Genomic DNA, 19,112 nt, shown 5'->3' on the forward strand with positions numbered 1-19,112 from the left:
TCTGCTCTTAAAGCTTTTACAGTTTGTAAAGAAAGATTAGAGGCGGAGAGGAAGTGTAGTGACATCAAAAAGGCACTGTAAGATTTTTAAAAAGTGTTTATTTCCAAAGCGAAGACAAGGAAAACTTACTGAGAAAACGGCATCGAGGGGAGTTGTTGAAGGTAAGGTGGGATCCACCCACAAGAGAGAAGGGAAGAGCGCTAGCAATGGAAGGTTCGGCTTAAACAAGAGCATGTGGAGAAGAATGCCCACAGGCACATGTAAGAAAGGACTTGGGCTGCCAGGAAATCTTGGAGGTTTAAAAGATTACTAGAGCACCACTAACAGGATAATATTTTAGAATTATTTACATGTCTAAGACCAAAAAGCTCCCTTTTTGCGTTGGTCAGTTGAAAAGACTGCTAACTAGCAAACGGACAATAAGCCATAACTGATTTGATGCTAATGAGATATTTTCCAGAACACTTCAAAGACATGCACATTCAATAATTAGAGCTGAAGCAAGCATAAACAAGGTTAACAGGTAAACTTGAATAAATATAACCAGACTTTAATATTCTTCTGCAAAGTCAGTGTGTTGTAGTGCAAGGAGCAATGAATTTAAGGGTAGGTGTCAAAGCTAGAAATCAAACCTAAATAGCTAAGTAAGAGCAGAGAGGTTTCAACACCCCTAAACTTCAATTTCCTTTTATAACTCTTGTATACTAGTCTAGCTGAGACAGAGTTTTAAGATATAAAATTAGATAATGAATGTGGAAGCCCTTGTAAATTGGCTAAAAAGCTTTAAGATAATACATTTTTTTGAGGAGGATCTACCTACCCCATAAGAGGTGGGTTTTTGGACAAAAAAAGGGAAAACTCATGTAACAAACTGTACAACTTTGAGGGAGGTATTTCTACTGACTACCACTAGAACTGGAGAAATAATACTAGCTAACACTAAATAAAACACACACACACACACACACACACACACATCACAAAAGAACAGAGAACTAAATGAGATGAGGTAAGCCATCTAGCTGCCTTGGAACCTTAGCCGAGGGAAGGCAAGCCCCAAGTATGTTCTAGATGTGTTAAGTGGCCCATGATCTAGCAAATAGTCATAACACAGAGGGATCCTGAAGTTGTCAAGGGACTCACATATTACCAACAGGAATATATATATTATAAACTTTCCAGACTGTAGCTTGGCAGTAAGTGTTCAAAGAGCCTTAAAGAGTGTTCAAACCTCACTGACAAAAGGAATTATTTCAGGTAAATAACCCCATATATAGACTAAACCCTAAATAAGACGCTTTACGATCCCAATTCTCATCTGTTTAGATTAACTGTGTTAAGAATAAACTCTCATCTAGATTTATCCCCTTCCCACTCAATGATCTGCCTTCTAATGGAATCCACGTTGATTTACTTCAATAATTTCATTTCAAAGTACTTGAGTTGCTCTACTTGAATTCTACCTGGACACAGTAATGCATTTAGGGTAAACAAGTTTAGACTTTTTGTCCCTAGGGGACCCCATGGGGTCTCCAATTCAGTGAGGACGTTAGCGTGCTTGTCTGTAAACCTCCCAGCAGCACTACACAAAGTTATCTTCAGATAGTGGATCATTAAGCCTCTTTAAAACTATAGCGCCATCTCCACAAGGGCCATTTCTCTTTTTTATTGAACTAAGTATGCTCTGAGCCATGTTAATTAGTAAACTCTAAGATAAGCTACAGAAAAACCAGCCATTTGTATGGACAAAATTAATGAAAATTAAATAAAAACAAAAATAGTTGCTGTATTTTAATAATACCAAATCTATAAAACAGCAGTTATAAGTCTTAGTCAAAAAATGCATACAAGTGATTTATTGATGAGTGAACTTTAATGCATGTACAAAATTAATGTAGCTTTAGTTTAAAGTCAAATATTTGAACAAATGTCAAGCATGATCAAAACAGGTAAAAGTATCCAGCCTTACATAAATTTATGAATTGCATTCACATCCTTTCTTGATTATTAAAAACTTGAAAGTTTACCATTGGTGCTATGTTACAAGTCCACATAAAAAGAACTCTAACTATTTGTAAAAGGAATGCTAGTTAAGTATCCAATGCCTATAAAAGTTTACCTTTAATATTGCCTACATTTTAAAACTTTAGTACTCAAAAGCTATTTTGTTAGTCTTACCACAATCATATTACGAACTCTATTTTGCATAAACTAATACAATGAGGAGTAAGATAACAAATAAGATACTACCTTACAAAATGTGCTGAAATATAGTATTTTGTTTTACACAACTGGGAGCAGACCATAAAGCCCTAAATGTTCCTACATAATTTTATTTATTTATTTTTGTGCTTTTGTCAGTTCTTCTTTTTTTAAATCGGAGTATGGCTGATTCACAATGCTGTTACTTTCTGCTGTACAGTTATACACATACATATATCCATTCTTTTTAAGATTATTTTCCCATATAGATCATTACACAGTATTGAGTTCCTTGGGCTATATACAGCAAGGGTCCTTGTTAGTTATCTATTTTATAGACAGTCGTGTGTATATGTCAATCCCAATTTCCCAGTTTATCCCTCCCTGTAATTTTAAATCAACTGTGAATATCGATCGGTGACAGCACTCTTGAATGAAAGTCCCATTCTAGTAACTGGCACAGTAACGTTTAATTAATGAATTCATGACAAAAGAACCAAGCCTTGGCCTCTAGTCCCTTATTTGTTAAATCTGTTTGTAGATAAAAATCTATTTATAGTTATATTTATATCTATTTATATTTATAAATAGGATATTACCAAAGTTGTAGCATTTAATGAAGAGAGAATAGGAAAACAACTGAATACCAGTTCTTTCTGTTCTAGTATCCACTCACATTCTCTCATATAACCTGTGTGCACCTTAATTCTCACCCTTTCTCCTTCCCCACAATCCCATCAATCCTTTCTCCTACTCTACCTGGACTTGCAAGGCCCTGGGTCTGATAGTCACTTGCTCACCTTGCCTGCTACTCAGTGCTTGGCCTCAGTGCATTTCAATGGTTTCAGGTTTTCAGCTGGCACACTCCTACCTTCCCTGACTAGCTTCAAAATATATGACTAGATCGTCCTCTACGAACTTCTATAAAATTGTTCATTTTCCCTTAAACATGCTGGGCTTCAAAGTGTCTTTCCTCAAAAAGAATGATGCACCAATTGCCAAGGGAAGTCCTCCCTCCCCTCGGGGTCATCCTATGACATCTCAACCTCTAAGACGAAGCCGACTCATGCCAGGAGATAATATGATGTCCCAGCAAGAGAGCCTATAGCTTTAGCTGAATGAAACATCATTGGTGGATGATGAAGTAGCAATGTGTCCCCTAGTTTTGATTCTGAATTAAAAGTCTGAGGTGGGATCTCAAGGGGGGCCCAAGCCTTGGGAACTCCAATGGCATCCTCAACATCTGTGACCATCACACATATATCCAACTGCTGCTGATCACTCTTTTCAGAAAGACAAAATTCTCCTAAATATCCTAGGATTTACAAGAACATGAAAAGCAATAGTTTTAAAAAACCAAACAATTGGTTCTCTTCCATGAGCTGTAGATTCTACAAAATGTACCATGTACTGGACTGGCACCAGACTGAACCCAGATTTCCAATATACTAGTATTAACAGAGCAAAGAAGAGCTCAGATATGAAGTAAGTTTTAATAAATGTGAGCCCCATAATTCTCAAAATAACTCAAAATGGAATGAAGAGAACTACACGAACAAACATGGCAAATCTTGCTGTATGCCAATTTTATTCAAAGATAAATAAAAACACCATTTTAAAATGAAAACAAATGCAGATATACAAAGTGCACATGATTTCAAGAAAAATTAAATCATCTGCCTGGAGGATGCACTGACTCCTCTTCACTATAGAAACGTTCAGGAAACAGCTACTTTTATATACACCCATTGACAAAGAATGAAATTTAAAAACTCCACAGAGAATGAGTGTTTTTCAGTCAACAAATCAACTTCAAAATTATACACTAAAGTTATCACTTAAAACTTTCCCCCAAAGTCCTGAATGCACATAAAGTAACAGAAAATACTTTAACATGTTCTAGAGACAGCACTATCACAAAAATAATTGCGATGCTGAAAATAATGAAGCTATGATCAGACTATTTTTTTAAAAGTCATATTCACTACTCTTGTTAATCTATGAAAAACTGAAAACCTGATTTTTTTCCTATTGATCTCCTGTTAATTTATATACCACTAGGCTGGTGTTGCATATCGTTTCAGTAAGTTCTTCCAATTTGAAAAATGTATCTGGTTCATTTAACTTTCACACAGCCATGTAAAGAGATAATTAACCATGATATATTTAAATATCTTCATAACTTGTAATTTTCCAACAATCATCAAAAATGGGGAAAAGATTAAAAAAAACCCAGCAAAAAAAGTTGTGAATCTGTCAGGCAGAATACAGAAATAAGAAAGCAATAAATTCCAAATCTGACTGACAAGTAAGTCACAAGTGAGTGATATTTCCTAAGACTTCTTTCTGCATGGATAAATGTATAACGGTTGCCACGAGGGCCTAGTTTGTTCTAGATATGTAAGTACCCTGCATACACTAAGTTTAATCCCTGACAATCATCTCCTCAAGGTGATGAAGGTAATCAATTATAACCACTTTAAAACCAGATTAAGAATCGTACCAAAATTTGCATGCATCTTATTATATAACCGAATAAATAGCTGGGCTTTATAGAAGTCAAGTTGACTCTAGTAGTTTTCAAACAATGCAATCTTATTTTCAAAGGATCTATCAGAATCCCTCTCTCTTAAAAAATAAAAGCATAGCTGCCAGTATCAAACTCAGATCTCCTTCCTACACCCCACCCCCACACAAACCACCCAGAAACAAGGCTGCAATACCCCTGACTCCCTTCTTGTGCCAGGCAGACAGCCACACCAGAGGGATCCACAGTTCCTGCCCTCAAGAAACCTACATATTTACACAGTCTATGACTAGCGCTGCTGTTATCAGATCTGTGCAGTCAACATTTCATACCACAGGCACGACAACTGATTAGATCTTGACAAAAATTCTAGGCAGAAGCCAAGGTACGGAAGAAAAAATACTTAGTTTTTGCCAAGAGATTTAATGGGGAGAAAGATATCTGGCCACCTTCCTCACCCTAACCAACCTTCCATTTGCTAAGGAGGGACTTCCTGTGGAGAGAGGGAAGCAGTACCTGCTCTTACTCTAAGGTCTGAAGATATGCAAAACTCTTCTCAAATAAATTTCTTTCTATTTATTTTGGAAATACAGGTAACTTTGTAGCATAACACTCAGATCACAACCACCCATAACACTCCTTTATGATTCAATACAGTTTGCTATCTCACAGGCAAATCTTTTGGTATCAATGCAATGTTTATACACAACATTTCAATGCTACCTTTCTTCCAATTGCTCCGTTCTGTTTTTTTGGAGGCGGAGGCTCAAAAATGCGTTGCTGCTGCTGCGGTGGGAGTGTAGAGTACAATGGAATGATTTTAATGTCACCAACTTCAGGGCCCAAATCATCAACCTCACGCTTTATTCTCTTACAGGCTTCATCAATTTCCTACAAAATAAAAGTGTGAGTTTGAAAACAAAATGAATACACACTGAAACACCTCAAGTATTTATCATAATCCTAGTTCCATGCAGCTTATTTTCATTTTAGTAATCAAAATTAATTTAGCAAATTTTACTGGGATTTCCAAAATAATCCAACAAACTTTGATTTCTGTAGTCAAATAAACACACAATTGCCTTACTGGCATTCCACACCCTTTTTTCTTAGAGTCAATGTCCTAATTAATTCTCAACAAATTGTACTAAAATTGAAATTTCTCACCCAGGAATATTTAACAGCACTCATAACCTTTTCAATTTTCACAATCTAAAAGAAATTGATGTGCTAGATATTTTAAATAAGCCAATTAGGCTTTAATGTCACATATCACTAATGCAATTATATGGAAGATTTGCTTCATCGTGCCTAATGAGAACACACACCTCTACAGTATCCACATAGATATTTCAGAACTAGGTTAACCCAAATATCTTAAAGCCACTTTAAAAATTTCCCTACTACAGAAAACAATTCGAATGCATTTGCATTCAAATCCAGGTTTAAAGAGAGGATACACAATGAATAGTGAAAGTGTGAGTGACAGAGAGGTAGGTGGAGGCTCTAGGGATGGCAAAGGGACTTAAAAATGGGAAGGGAACCAATTTTAAATTTTACAGAAGCTTTAATTCAGTTAAACTCAGAAATATGCTAAATGATTTGTCATTCTGTTCAATGAACTCAATCAGAAGTTACCCTTATTGACAAATTATCTTTTATTCAAAAGAGAATGATTTTAAAAAATTTATCAGGTTAATTTATTGTTTATTATAATCAAGTGATAATAATTTTCCCTGAAGTGATTTTAAATCAAACTGCAACTTTGTCTCCGTGTGAAAGAAAACAAAGATTCTGAATACTTAAGAACAAAAAGGTTTTTTTCCATCAACTTCAAACATACCAGTTTTCTTGAATAACAGATAAGGTCTTGAAAACTGTGACACAGAAAATGACTACTAAGGATTTGATGTAATAGTTTCCTTTGAGATCTAAAGTTTCCAAAAGAAAATGAAAGCCTGCTATTCATTGAAAAAAATACAACAAATGAAACAAATATTTTTACCAAAAACTTGCTTTCAAATGCTGTATCTAGATTAGAATGCCCCCTGCTGGTATACAAATACAAAATTAGATCTCTCCCCGCCCCAAAATGAATATAAACCCCAAACTAGATTTTATATATTATATACCCTATAAGAAAATTGATGCCAATATTTAGAATATTTTCAATTTTGTTAACTGAATTGTATATTTAACTCGAAAATAAATGGTCAGAAGCCATCAAACTCCAGATTTTATGTAGAAAATCAGAAAATTAAGTGCCCTAAATCATGCATTTGCAAACTCCAGAAATTTTAACAAGATTATTCCAATTTTACTTGGAATTATCTGCTAAGCATGTATGGAGCTAAAACAAAATCACTATTGCATGGGATATAAAGACAACTCTAAAGAGCGGAGGAAAAAAACCTCACACCATTTCTTTTTAATACGAAGTTCTAAGCACTATGCTTTTAAACTGGGTAACAAAATTTCCCCTAAATTTAACCAAACTTCCAGAGTCAACACCTTCAGTTCAGAAGACCACACAGCTCACTGACATTCATCAGCACAATGCAATCTTCTGCTTAGTCATGAAATGAGAACTGAAACAAAAGTTCAAGAGTTTCTGAATTGAGGAAAGACTTTCACCTCCAAAAGTAACAATATAAATGTTAGAGAATTAATTTAGACCCTATTAATTTAAAGAATCTCAACTCCTGCATGTAGAAAAGACCCAGCGAAATAAAAGATAAAAGAATGTATTGCTTAAAGAATGATGGGTTTCAACATCTTCAAGTATCTACTTACTAACAACTGATATTTCAATTACAATCATTTTTATCTAATTCAGTAACACAGCTCCTGAGTTCTAGAAACACTTGATTTAATGGATTAACAAAAAGTAATAAACATTCTAGAATTCACATGTTTTCCAACCTTTCGATTAAAACTGGTCTCTAGCCTCCCAAATGAGCTCAAGGGACCACAGAAACACTACTGTTTAAGTGGTCACAACGGTAACAGTCACTATTTAAAATTTCGAGAGTGCTAAATTTCACGGATGCTATTCAAGTTTATGCAGACAGGAGCACTGAACTCCCAGAATCTACCACTGACTAACCAAGTGAAAACAACAGGTTCATAGACATGAGGAACAGTATTATTGCAACCTTCTCCTCAAAGGTTTTCAAATTCTTTAAGACTGGTTAGTCTTCTACAGGAAACTTAAAAATGCAACAGGACACACGTAAACCTAGTTCAGTTACACTAACACTTTATTGAAAGATACACGCTCTAGCACACATTTGAAAACCTTGGGGCTTATTCCCTTCCTTTCCCCAGCTGTGAAACAGTTGCCAAAATAACCTCAGGAATTTAACTCATAGAAAAGCATTTCAGGTCCTCACCATAAGGCCATCTGATATTTCTAATAGAATTCTACTATGCTTGGCTATCTGAACATAATGACTATTTTGAATAGCCGTTAAAAAAAATATACTGTGCACTTTGGAGGAAGTGAGAAACTAAAGAAACCAAACACAAAGGAACAAAGTGAATACAACAGCCTCAACATTGCGTTACAGGATAAATACTGTTTATATGCTAACAAAAAAGCATTTGGTACTCTTGCTTACAAAATATATACAAAAATCCTTCCATTCAAAATGCATACAAAGGAAGACTAATACCTACAGAGGTTTATCTGTAAAACTGAATTTGCAACACACCTTATTTCCCAAAAGAACATGTATGATTCTCTACTACGAATGCTCTGGCACCCCCGGGGGACATCTGGCAACGTGCACAGACTGGGGGAGTGTGATGCGCCTAACGGGTAAAGGCCAGCTCTGCATCCATATACCACCTCTGCTGCATGTTCTTTGTTTTCATGTACAACCCTTGAAAAACGTAAAAACAATTCTTCACTAGTACACCACACAACAACTAAAACAGGAAGAGGGTCGAACACATGCAGCTAAATTTAAATTAATTAAAATTCTATAAAATTAAAATCTAGTCCCTCCTCTCACTAGTCACATTTCAAATACTTAAAAGCTCATATGTTGTTGTGGCTACTGTATTGAACAACACAGACACAGAACATGCCCAGATTTGGAGAAAGCTGTAATGGAACAGGACTGCTTTAGAACCTTGCTAGGAACAGAATCTCAGGCCCTACCTGACCTACCGAATCAGAATCTGCAAGTTTTCTAAGTGATCAGCATGTATATTAGTTTGAGAAGCACGTTCTAGAAAATTCACAAAGCGTATCAGAGCAAATGACAAGCTTTAAGAAAACCTCTAGAAAAAGGCTTTCTAAAACTATTTTTTACAGACGGCTTTTATTGAGCTTATCTAGTCATCAAGAATTTCAAAACACACCTGTAAACATCCTGTTGGAAATGAGTCTAGAAAATGCTGCATCTGAGAGTAAAATTCCTGTCTTAAAAAAGACATAAATTCTAACTAAGGAATTTCAGTAATTCCTTCCAATCCTTACTAAACACATGGAAGAAGACAAAAACAAAACACAAACATTTGTTTTGATGGTGGATGGGCACCTGAGTTACCTGAGTTCACTTACAAACTAAATGACTATAATAACCAGAATCATTATCTGTGATTCACATTCATGCCCCAGCAAAACTGCAAACTAACACAACATCACTTACCATCCAGGTCTCTCCTAAACTGAGACTACGATTGCTTAAATCTTAAAATTCTAAAAGCACTTAATATTCTTAGGATAATTAACTAGAACACAAGGACTAATGGTATAAAAGGGTATTCCTAGAGTACATAGATAAGGAGTTATATACTTCATATACAAATGCAACCAGGTTGAAGAAAAACTTTAAATACTGGGATAGGAAATACATGGTTAACACATGAAAGTTCTTAAGTTTAAAGCTGCTGCCTAACAGAAACAATAAAAACAATGAAGCAAATAACGACAATACCTCTTGACCAGTTAAGAAAAGTAGAAGATCTCCCTCCTCCTCTTCACACATATGAATTTGGATCACAGTTCGAATTGCTGCTTCAAGATAATCTCTCTCCGGTTCGGGAGTATAAAAGATCTCAACAGGATGTGTACGCCCAGGGATAGTTAAGAGAGGACAGTTATCAAAGTAAATCTGGAATTTTCCTGCATCTAGAGTAGCACTCATAACTATAACCTGAAAAGAAAACAGTAAATTATGTGGAGCTCTCTTCAAAGATTCTTACGTGGTTTTAAAGTAAAAAACAGACAAGTAATGTTTACTGCTCCATATATATCAATTATACCTAAATAAACTGTGATTTTAAAAATCAAAGAAAAGCTGAGCTATAGTAAATTATTTACATTTTTAAAAAATAGGGATACACCTGACTTCCAATAAATAAACTTCAATATATCTTCATTAAGCAATATTTTAAAAACCAAAGTTTATAAAATTACACAGTATGTAAAAGGGATTGTTAAAAAACAACATTAATATGTAGTATGATTGCTGCTATGTTATTAAAACCTGACAGCCTTGTACATAGGGGAAAACAGGAAGAAAGCACAAAAAACCCAAACCAAAGCAAACCAAACAAAATCAGTGGCACAGATGTTCATCCATTCTTCCAAATCATCTTTATTAAGCATAAGTTCTTCAGAAAATTTTCCAAAACAAACAGAGGTTTTCTATACTGCTGTAAAAGCCAAAGCAACAAAAGGTTGCTCGGGGTGCAGGGCTGCAAGACTGTGTAGTCTCCCTCCCTTTAAATTATGATGTTATATAACCCATTAAAAACATACTTAAATAGAAGGCTCCCCCATTAAGCAATCCCCTACAGAGTTCTTAATTTCTACTTTGAGTTCCTCCCTAAAAATTTCAATAGCTCATAGGGTTTCATCAATAATGACAGTACCCACAGTTATTCAAATATATTCTTTAAAACCATAAATTTAATTTTTATAAGCCAAATTAATACTCAATATCAATTTTTCTTAGATCCAGAATCTTTCTGCCCAGTGTACAAACCCTCTGTAATACATACACTAGCACACAATACTAAGTTCCAAAGAATGGTACATACACACACAATGCAAAAGCGGAACTTCATAAACTTTGGGAAACAAAAATGTCAGTATGTTCAGTCAGTTTTAAGCCCTTATCAACACAGTACACTGGCCATGGTTTACGTGGTATAATGGACAGAAAAAAAACCCAGACAAGACCCTAAGTTAAGAAAAGGCATTTCTGAGGAAATGCTTTGTTCTGGGTATAGTTATTCCACTCTTCAGTTATAATGAGTGTGTTTGTTTTGGGACAAGGACAAAGATTTGATCCTTAATGCAGGCATCCCCTGTACTTAAAGTCAGGGTGAGCAGAAGGCTTAAAAACACCATGCCATTAGATCATTTAAAACAAAACAAAACAGAAAACTGGGTGGGTTAGAAACTGAAAAGATTTGGCTTAAAAGTACGAGGGTGAGTTAAAAATTATCCGCATTCCAGTTATATTAAAACTTCTGTTGGCTGCACTGTCTTATCAGTGCTTTCCGTTCAAGGCTACTGTCTCCTCAGTCACTGCTGTGCAGGTGTGAACCTGTTATATCACTTCATTTGTAACTGTGGTGAGAGGAAAAATGGATGCCCCATTTGTGATTTGCATAAAAGAAGAGCAGCATGCAGTGATTCATTTTTTGTGGTCTGAGGGTGTGCATGTCCGCACACTTCTGCTCACATTGTTGACTCGGCAAAAACGTCGTTTTCAGGTGTTAAAGCATCCTCCCTATAGTCCTGATCTTGCTCTATCAGACTTCCCACCTGTTTGGTCCCCTGAAAGCAGCCCTGTAAGGAGGAAGATTCACTTCTGATGGAGAAGGAAGACAGCGGGTGCATTCGTGGCTCGCAGCTCAGCCCAAAGCATTTTTTAATGAGGGTTGTTGACAGATGGACAAAGTGTATTGAAAAGCAAGGAGATTATGTCAAAAAAAGATGTACTTGTCTTTTCTAGAAGTTAATTAAGGACTTCCTAGGGGGTGCAGTGGTTAAGAATCCACCTGCCAATGCAGGGGACACGGGTTCGATCCGCAACCCAGGAAGATTCCACATGCCAAGGAGCAACTAAGCCCGTGCACCACAACTATTAAGCCTGCGCTCTAGAGCCCATGAGCCACAATTATTGAGCCTGTGTGCCGCAACTACTGAAGCCCATGCACCTAGAGCCCCTGCTCCGCAACAAGAGAAGCCACCACAATGAGGAGCCCACAAACCACAATGAAGCGCAGCCCTGCTTGCTGCAACTAGAGAAAGCCCGTGTGCAGCAACAAAGATCCAACACAACCAAAAAGTAAATAAATAAATAAATTTAAAAAAATAAATAAATAAAAGTTATTTCAAATAAATTTTACAGCCAGAGTGCGGATAATTTTTGACTCACCTTCATACCTTACTAAAAAGTGGAAGTATACTTAAAGTCTAAAACAAAGACACAGCAAGGTAAATTAGAAAGGCTAAACCACTGCAGGTACTCTCAACAGTTGCCTCTTTTACAGGTGATTATTTTTGTAGTTGATCAGTCATCACCATGTGCTTCCTGTTTTTTTTTTTTAAAAGAACTAAACAAATAAATTAATTCACCTTTAAATCTGATCTCTGTCTAACAACCTCCTTCAGAACACCCATGAGAATATCCGTAGCCAATGTCCTCTCATGAGCCTCATCAAGGATGATCACACCATAACGCTCCAAGAGGGGATCATTCATAGCTTCCCGAAGTAACATCCCGTCAGTCATGTACCTATATGGACAAAGAACATGCTGGTTAAGGTTCATTTAGGGTATTTTAAAACTAAACTTCATGACAAAAAATATGAAATGCAAAGACATCAGATAAGGCAAAATTAAACCCTTGTTCAAAACAAATGTGCTACTGTTTCATAATCGACTGCAAAATTAAGCTTCCAGAAAAACTTTTTAGCGATAGATCAAGTTATACATTATCAAATCGTGTCAACTAATACCGAAATACATTGAGAAAGCAAGATAAATCTGATGATGATGTATTATAACAAACACATGCTTTCACACAAATGCCAAAGCAAAATCAGTCACTTAAATTTCTTAAAAAAATAAAATTTAAAACAAATATTCAACCTGCAAACAAAACTAAGAAACCATTTTAAGTTGCTTTATCACATAACAGCACTAAGATATTGTAGTTCTTTAAAACCTTAATAACTCCCCACTTAAGCTAACAGACTCCTGGTTCAAAAGGGCTAAGAAAGTACAAGTCTTTCTTTCCCCAGCCCCATCCAATTCAATAAAATGATGGTAAAGAATCATAAAAAGGAATATATTCATGGAATAAGGAGCAGCAATAGCACTACGAAAACGCTGATAAATACACAGAAAAGAGAACTGGCAAATGGCATGAGCTGTATCAACGAGCCAAAGAGAGGAAAACTAGGCTTAGGGATGGCTCAAGAGAAGACAGCTCACGTAGAATCCAGCACTGAGATCAAGGGTGGTTTGCAGAATGGTTGCATGGGTCAGCAATCTCCTACCCAGTCCACTCTGGCTGCTACTGTCACTAACATGAAACACTACCCTATGTTTGGCTCCTGGACAGAATAGCGTCTGCCTGCAAACGCTTAAGTCACAGGCCATTCAGTTAAATACAAATCCATGGTTTTATTTTCAGAATTAAAAGCAGTATAAAAATCTGAAGTCATCATCTATGACTTCACTATTCTGGCTCTGTTTTTCACAAATTAGTCTAATCTAATCTTTCACGAACCAACTTGATATTTTTAGCTAAGGCCATCTGTTGGAGCATTCTAACAAAATTTTTGACAGTGTACAACCCACGTGAAGGCTTCTTTTTATTTTACCTGAACTTAATTGTAAATTAAGACTTTTCGCAAAGAAATCCATCTTTATATATGTTATGCTTCATTCTTCTTTGGTCCTATTTTAAAAAGGAAACTACCGCATTCCTGGAATCGACACAGCATTACCTGCAATGTTATTTTATATTAAGACCATGAAAAACAGAGCCAATTAAACTATGACTCAACGCCTTAACCACAGTGCACCACAGTGCATGAATCAGCTACACTATAGTCTCTAGATGCTTTGAAATACCTTTGATCTCTTTGAGGACATTTGGTAATTTCTCCTGCCTTCAGATGTTATTACTGACATGAGCTAGGCAGTCCTTTTGCACGTTATCTCAGTAGCAAAACATTAATACAGTTTCGTCTACTTGTGGATAATTCCCTTAGATTCAACAAAGCTCTTGTCTGTTGCTTTGTAAGGCAAAAAAACCGAACTGGTCACTCTTTGCACAAATAACTGCTTAAAAATTAACACTATCAAATTTAAACCCTGCTGCTCAGTTTCCAAGCCTACTCATTTCAACATGGAATCCTAGTGTAGTATTTTTCAAGGTACTTTAATTAACAAATGAACTCAATATACTGTATGTAGTTTCAGCAATACATTATTATTTACTTTAAGTGACAACATGGACAGCTAGATCAAATTCAAGCACTGACAATCACCTAACTTTCACCTGTTTTATAAGACCCTCATAGACTGTAAAATGCATTCTAATTTCACACATTAAAATCGTGATTAAAAAACCACTAAAGCAGGCTCCCTAGGTGGCACAGTGGTTAAGACTCTGCCTGCCAATGCAGGGGACACAGGTTCGATCCCTGCTCCAGGAAGATCCCACATGCCACGGAGCGACTAAGCCTGTGTGCCATAACTGTTGAGCCTGTGTGCCACAACTACTGAACCCCACGCACCTAGAGCCCGTGCTCTGAAACATGAGAAGCCACCGCAATGAGAAGCCCGCGCATCACAATGAAGAGCAGCCCCCGCTCGACACAACTAGAGAAAGCCCATGTGCAGCAACAAAGACCCAAGGCACTAAATAAGCCACTAAAGTAACAAACTTTCACTTGAAAACTCCTTAAAGAAACAAAAAAAAAAAAAAAAACCCTTTTATTTTGATCTTTTCTCATATTTCATAAACTTCAGACCACCAAAACACTACAGAGGCATCCAAAAGGAGAGCTAACCCGAATACTTATTCTTTTGTATTTTTCTGAGGGGAAAGGTTACAAATGGCAGTTTATAAATATTATAAATTAAATTAATGGAACTATTATTTGCCCTCTTTTATTACCAACTATGCGTATTACCTGTACCAAGTTAAATGGTCAACTAAACCCGAACCGACTTCCAGATTCTAGAGACAGACTCCTAATAGTTCCTCAATATTAATTTAGATCATCACCCAGTGATCCAATGCTATGAGATGCTACAGTTAATTATCTCCTGCATCACCAGCTAATACGGGAAACTTGCTGTTTGTACAAAAGAGAGAGCTTCAGGAAAAAAATGACATTTTAAAAGCTGGAGATCTCTAAAAGATACAATCATATTTGCTGCTTTCCTAGTGAAGAAAACTGGTATTCGCAGTTAACTTTTCCAGGGTCTCAAAACCAGTCAAACAGCTTACTAAAACTAGGTATCAGTGCACTGATTCCCAACCTCAGGCCCCTCCTACACTCACACACACTCCTCAAAGTCCCAGATAAATAAATAAAAGTAACAACCTATCTGATGATTTGCTATACTGCTAGATATATGAAACCGTTTGCTAAAAAACAAAGTAATCCTGATACAGAGCACCAAAAAGGCAGAATCAGGTACTGGTGGTCCTATTAAAACCCTAACCATTTTCTTTTACATAGGTCAAGTTTTATTACCTTTCATAGTAGCAATGACATATTTACCCAGACTAAGGGGTGAGCCATAAAAACAGAGGGTCACAATAATAAACTGTAATTACATAGTTTTGAAGTTTCCATAATGGACTAGTAAACAAACATTGCATGGGACAGCCAAACTCTACATTTTACTGGATACCCTATTATCCACGATGTTTTTCTAACTGTATTAGCACAAAGAGTAGCTTAAAAAGCCAATCAGCATCACCCGGGAATTGGTTAGAAATACAGAACTGGCCTCACCCCAGACCTACTTAACCAAAGATTTTGAAGGTGAGGCATAGCAATCTGTATTCTAACAAGCTTTCACATGATCTTGACACTTGCTAACTTGTGGAAAGCACTAGGGTAAATTACTCAAGTTAAACAAGAGGGAGGGAATTTCCCTGGCAGTCCAGTGGTCAGGACTCCAAGCTTCCACTGCAGGGGGCCCAGGTTTGATCCAGATCCCTAGTAGGGAACTAAGACCCCACAAGCCACGTGTGTGGCCAAAAATAAATAAATAAATAAAAGTCTTTGGTGGTGCTAAAATAAACCTTAAAAAAAAAAAAGAGGCAGATTAAGCAAAGTAGATGGCTAGAGTAGGAAAAACATCCTTGGAGGAAGTCAGAAATAGTTCTATTTCCAACGAGGACTATCTATATATTAAAATAAAACAAAGCAAAAAACCCAGAGTGCTAAGTAGCATCAATTTAGCTTAAGTGTTTTTTGCAACCAATGGGCCACAGGCAGATGGCACTGGCACAACTAAAGCAATCGCAAACCCTGATCCCAATCAAAGTCACCAATTCTGTAATAAACAAAGGACTGTAAAGCACTATGTACTGCAAACGTATTATCTGTTTATAGTTTTGTTTACATATATTTAAGATTTTTGAAACATCTTAAATAGTCTGATCCAAAGAAAAGTCATAAAAGGGAAAAAAGATCCACAGAAAGGTGACAAATGCTTTACAAAATGAACACCAGAAATTTAAAATTCTTTAAAATAAACTATATATTATTCATAACTTTAATGAATATTGACAAATAATGCTCAATAATGTTATGAGTGATGAAAAACTGACTACGTGGGTAAACAAGCCTCAGTAACTAAGTGTTATCTCGCACAGGCGTGTGTATGTATGCGTGCACATGCATGTGTGCAGAAAGAATCCCTACCTCAAATCTTACAGCCCCGCCCCCCGAATTCCAGATTGATCAAAGAGGTTTAAAACAAAAACATACTAGAATACAGAACACATGGATTATTTAAAACAGCCTTGGCCAGGGTGTGATGTAAAATCAAACGTTAAAAAGTGGTTAAATACTTGTAAAAAACTCAAGTTTCTGCAAGACATGAAGTGTCATTAATAAGGCAAAGAAACAAATGGCAAACAGGCAACAAGTGCAACTCATATCCAGAATTCCAACTGGTAAAAGCACATACAACTCAGTAAGAAGGCGGCCAACCAATCACAGAACAACCACAGGACAAAGAATATAAAGTTATCAAATTTCCTCAACCCTATAATACCATATATTTTTCAAATTTACCTTCTGTGACTGGCATGCATTTTATTTTTTCCACTCATGATTTTTAAAATTTTTAATTCACAATGTATTAATTTCTGCTGTAGAGCAAGGTGATTCAGTTACATGTATACATACTTTTTGAATATATATTTTTTCCATTATGGTTTATCACAGGATACTGAATATAGTTCTCTGTGCTATACAGTAGGACCTTGTTTAAGGCATACATTTTAAAATAGCACCTTACAAATGACTGTCAACCAGGTAGCAATACTTCTGGAAAGATGAAAAAAGTATCTCAGAATCTAAAAAGAAATACAAATGGCTCATAAATACATGTAAAGATGCTCAATTTCACACAAAAGAAATGCAAATTAAACCATAATGAGATTCCATTTTCACTTACTATACTGACAAAGATAAAAAAAAGTTCCACAACAGTGTTGGCAAGGGCATGGAAACTGACGTTCACGCTCATGTGCTCACCCTGTACTGGGCTGACTAGATAAAATCTCTGTGGAGGCAATCTGGCCACAGCTAATAAAATTCAAACACACCCTTTGATCCAACCAGTTTCACAGATATACTCACAGAAAAAAAAAATGTGTGTGCAAGACTGTAAGAGAGTACCAAGGGCAGCAACTGATTTTAATAACAAAAACTGTAAATTTGAGTGTCCATCAAAAGAATCAAATTATGCAGCCATTAAAAGAATGAGGCAACTGTATATTTACTTTCCAGAGCAATCACCAAGAAAAATAAAAATGAAATCAGCAGCCATACGTCTTGAACCAGCTCTACTATAAATCTGTTCTGAAAATCCTAGTTACACAGTGCTATTCCAATACTCTTAGGGCTCTGGTTACCTTTCAGCGTACAGGCTTTATTCCGGCACAACTAAATATGCAGATAAATCAAAACTGTTTCTAGAGGATCCAAAATTTGTCTCAGCGTGACCCAAAGAAATTCTTGGTATCTGCTTCAAAGAGTATTTACTAAAAATGACAGGCATTGTTAATTCTGAGTAATTAAATTTACTGCTTTACAAATACTTACACACAGATAATTATATGAAGAGAGAAGAATTAGGATGGAGAGGAATTAACAACATGTACAGTGGTTAAGAACACCCTTGTTGCAAGACAAACCTTGGTCAAGTCCCTGCTTTCTTACTGGTGTTCTACCCTGAACAAGTTCAACTTCTCTAACACTCCATTTGAAAAATGAGAATATGGTGGCTACTGTTTAAATTAAATAAAACAATGTATATTAAACACCTAAGTGCACCAACTGCCTGGCACTTGGTAAGTATTCAATACAGCAGAACCCTACACTACACTCTTAACTAACCTGCACCTAATGGATCAATCCTTGGGAAACCCAACCTTACTCTACAAACATACTGTAGTATATAACTACACTTTTGTCCCTACCAATTGGCTCAACATAATCATATGTGACATGATGATAAACTTTTAGAGCAGAAAAGACAGTTGAATTGTGTATCCTAAGTTGTATGCTTCAGAAAAGCTTGAAAAAGATAAATCACACACACACAAAACTATAAAATGTGTGAGATAACTACAGAAGAGTGAAAGGGGTCTGGAATTCCAGAATTCCAAAAGGTTGAACTCACTTAAATTCCAGAAAAGCAACACCTGTGTATTTTGCAAGTGTTTAAGTTGTTTAAACCCCACCTGAAGAGCTAGACATTTTACTAAGTGATGGAACTCCAAAGGATCCATATTAAAGGAAATGGGTTGGTCCTACATTAACAGATTGATAAATGAATGTACAGGTTTTAAGTTAAAATAAAATGTTTAAGGTTTGCATACATTTTCTATTTACCACTAAGTTTTTAGATTAACCCACTACAATCCAGTCAAGTGACGTATGTGTCTCTATTAAAGAAAAGCTATTCACATTAAAACATCTACACAAACAGGTTTGTGTGTGGTAATTTCTTCAAAGTATAATGGATAAAGACTTCTGAAAGAGACTAAGACCAAAAGAAGTACTTAATGCTTTTTCCTACCACATAACCTATTTCTGTTTAAAGCCCCTATCAGAATACTTTTTTGAATAACAACAGTAAGGAACA

General features: G+C 36.1%; 1 protein-coding gene across 3 annotated transcripts in view; it reads right to left on the reverse strand.

Annotated features, from left to right (window-relative positions):
* DHX15 (DEAH-box helicase 15) overlaps positions 1–19,112 on the reverse strand; it is a 54,900-nt gene that overhangs the window by 15,129 nt on the left and 20,659 nt on the right. For all 3 annotated transcript variants that reach the window (XM_057725997.1, XM_057725996.1, XM_057725998.1), the window contains 3 exons: positions 12,333–12,492; positions 9,676–9,894; positions 5,453–5,620 (listed from right to left, as the gene is read on the reverse strand). In XM_057725997.1, coding sequence (XP_057581980.1) covers positions 5,453–5,620; positions 9,676–9,894; positions 12,333–12,492 — 547 coding nt within the window. The remainder of the gene's footprint in view (positions 1–5,452; positions 5,621–9,675; positions 9,895–12,332; positions 12,493–19,112) is intronic.

This window comes from Hippopotamus amphibius, chromosome 3 (assembly GCF_030028045.1).
Source record: "Hippopotamus amphibius kiboko isolate mHipAmp2 chromosome 3, mHipAmp2.hap2, whole genome shotgun sequence".
In the NCBI taxonomy this organism is placed as follows: Eukaryota; Metazoa; Chordata; class Mammalia; order Artiodactyla; family Hippopotamidae; genus Hippopotamus; species Hippopotamus amphibius.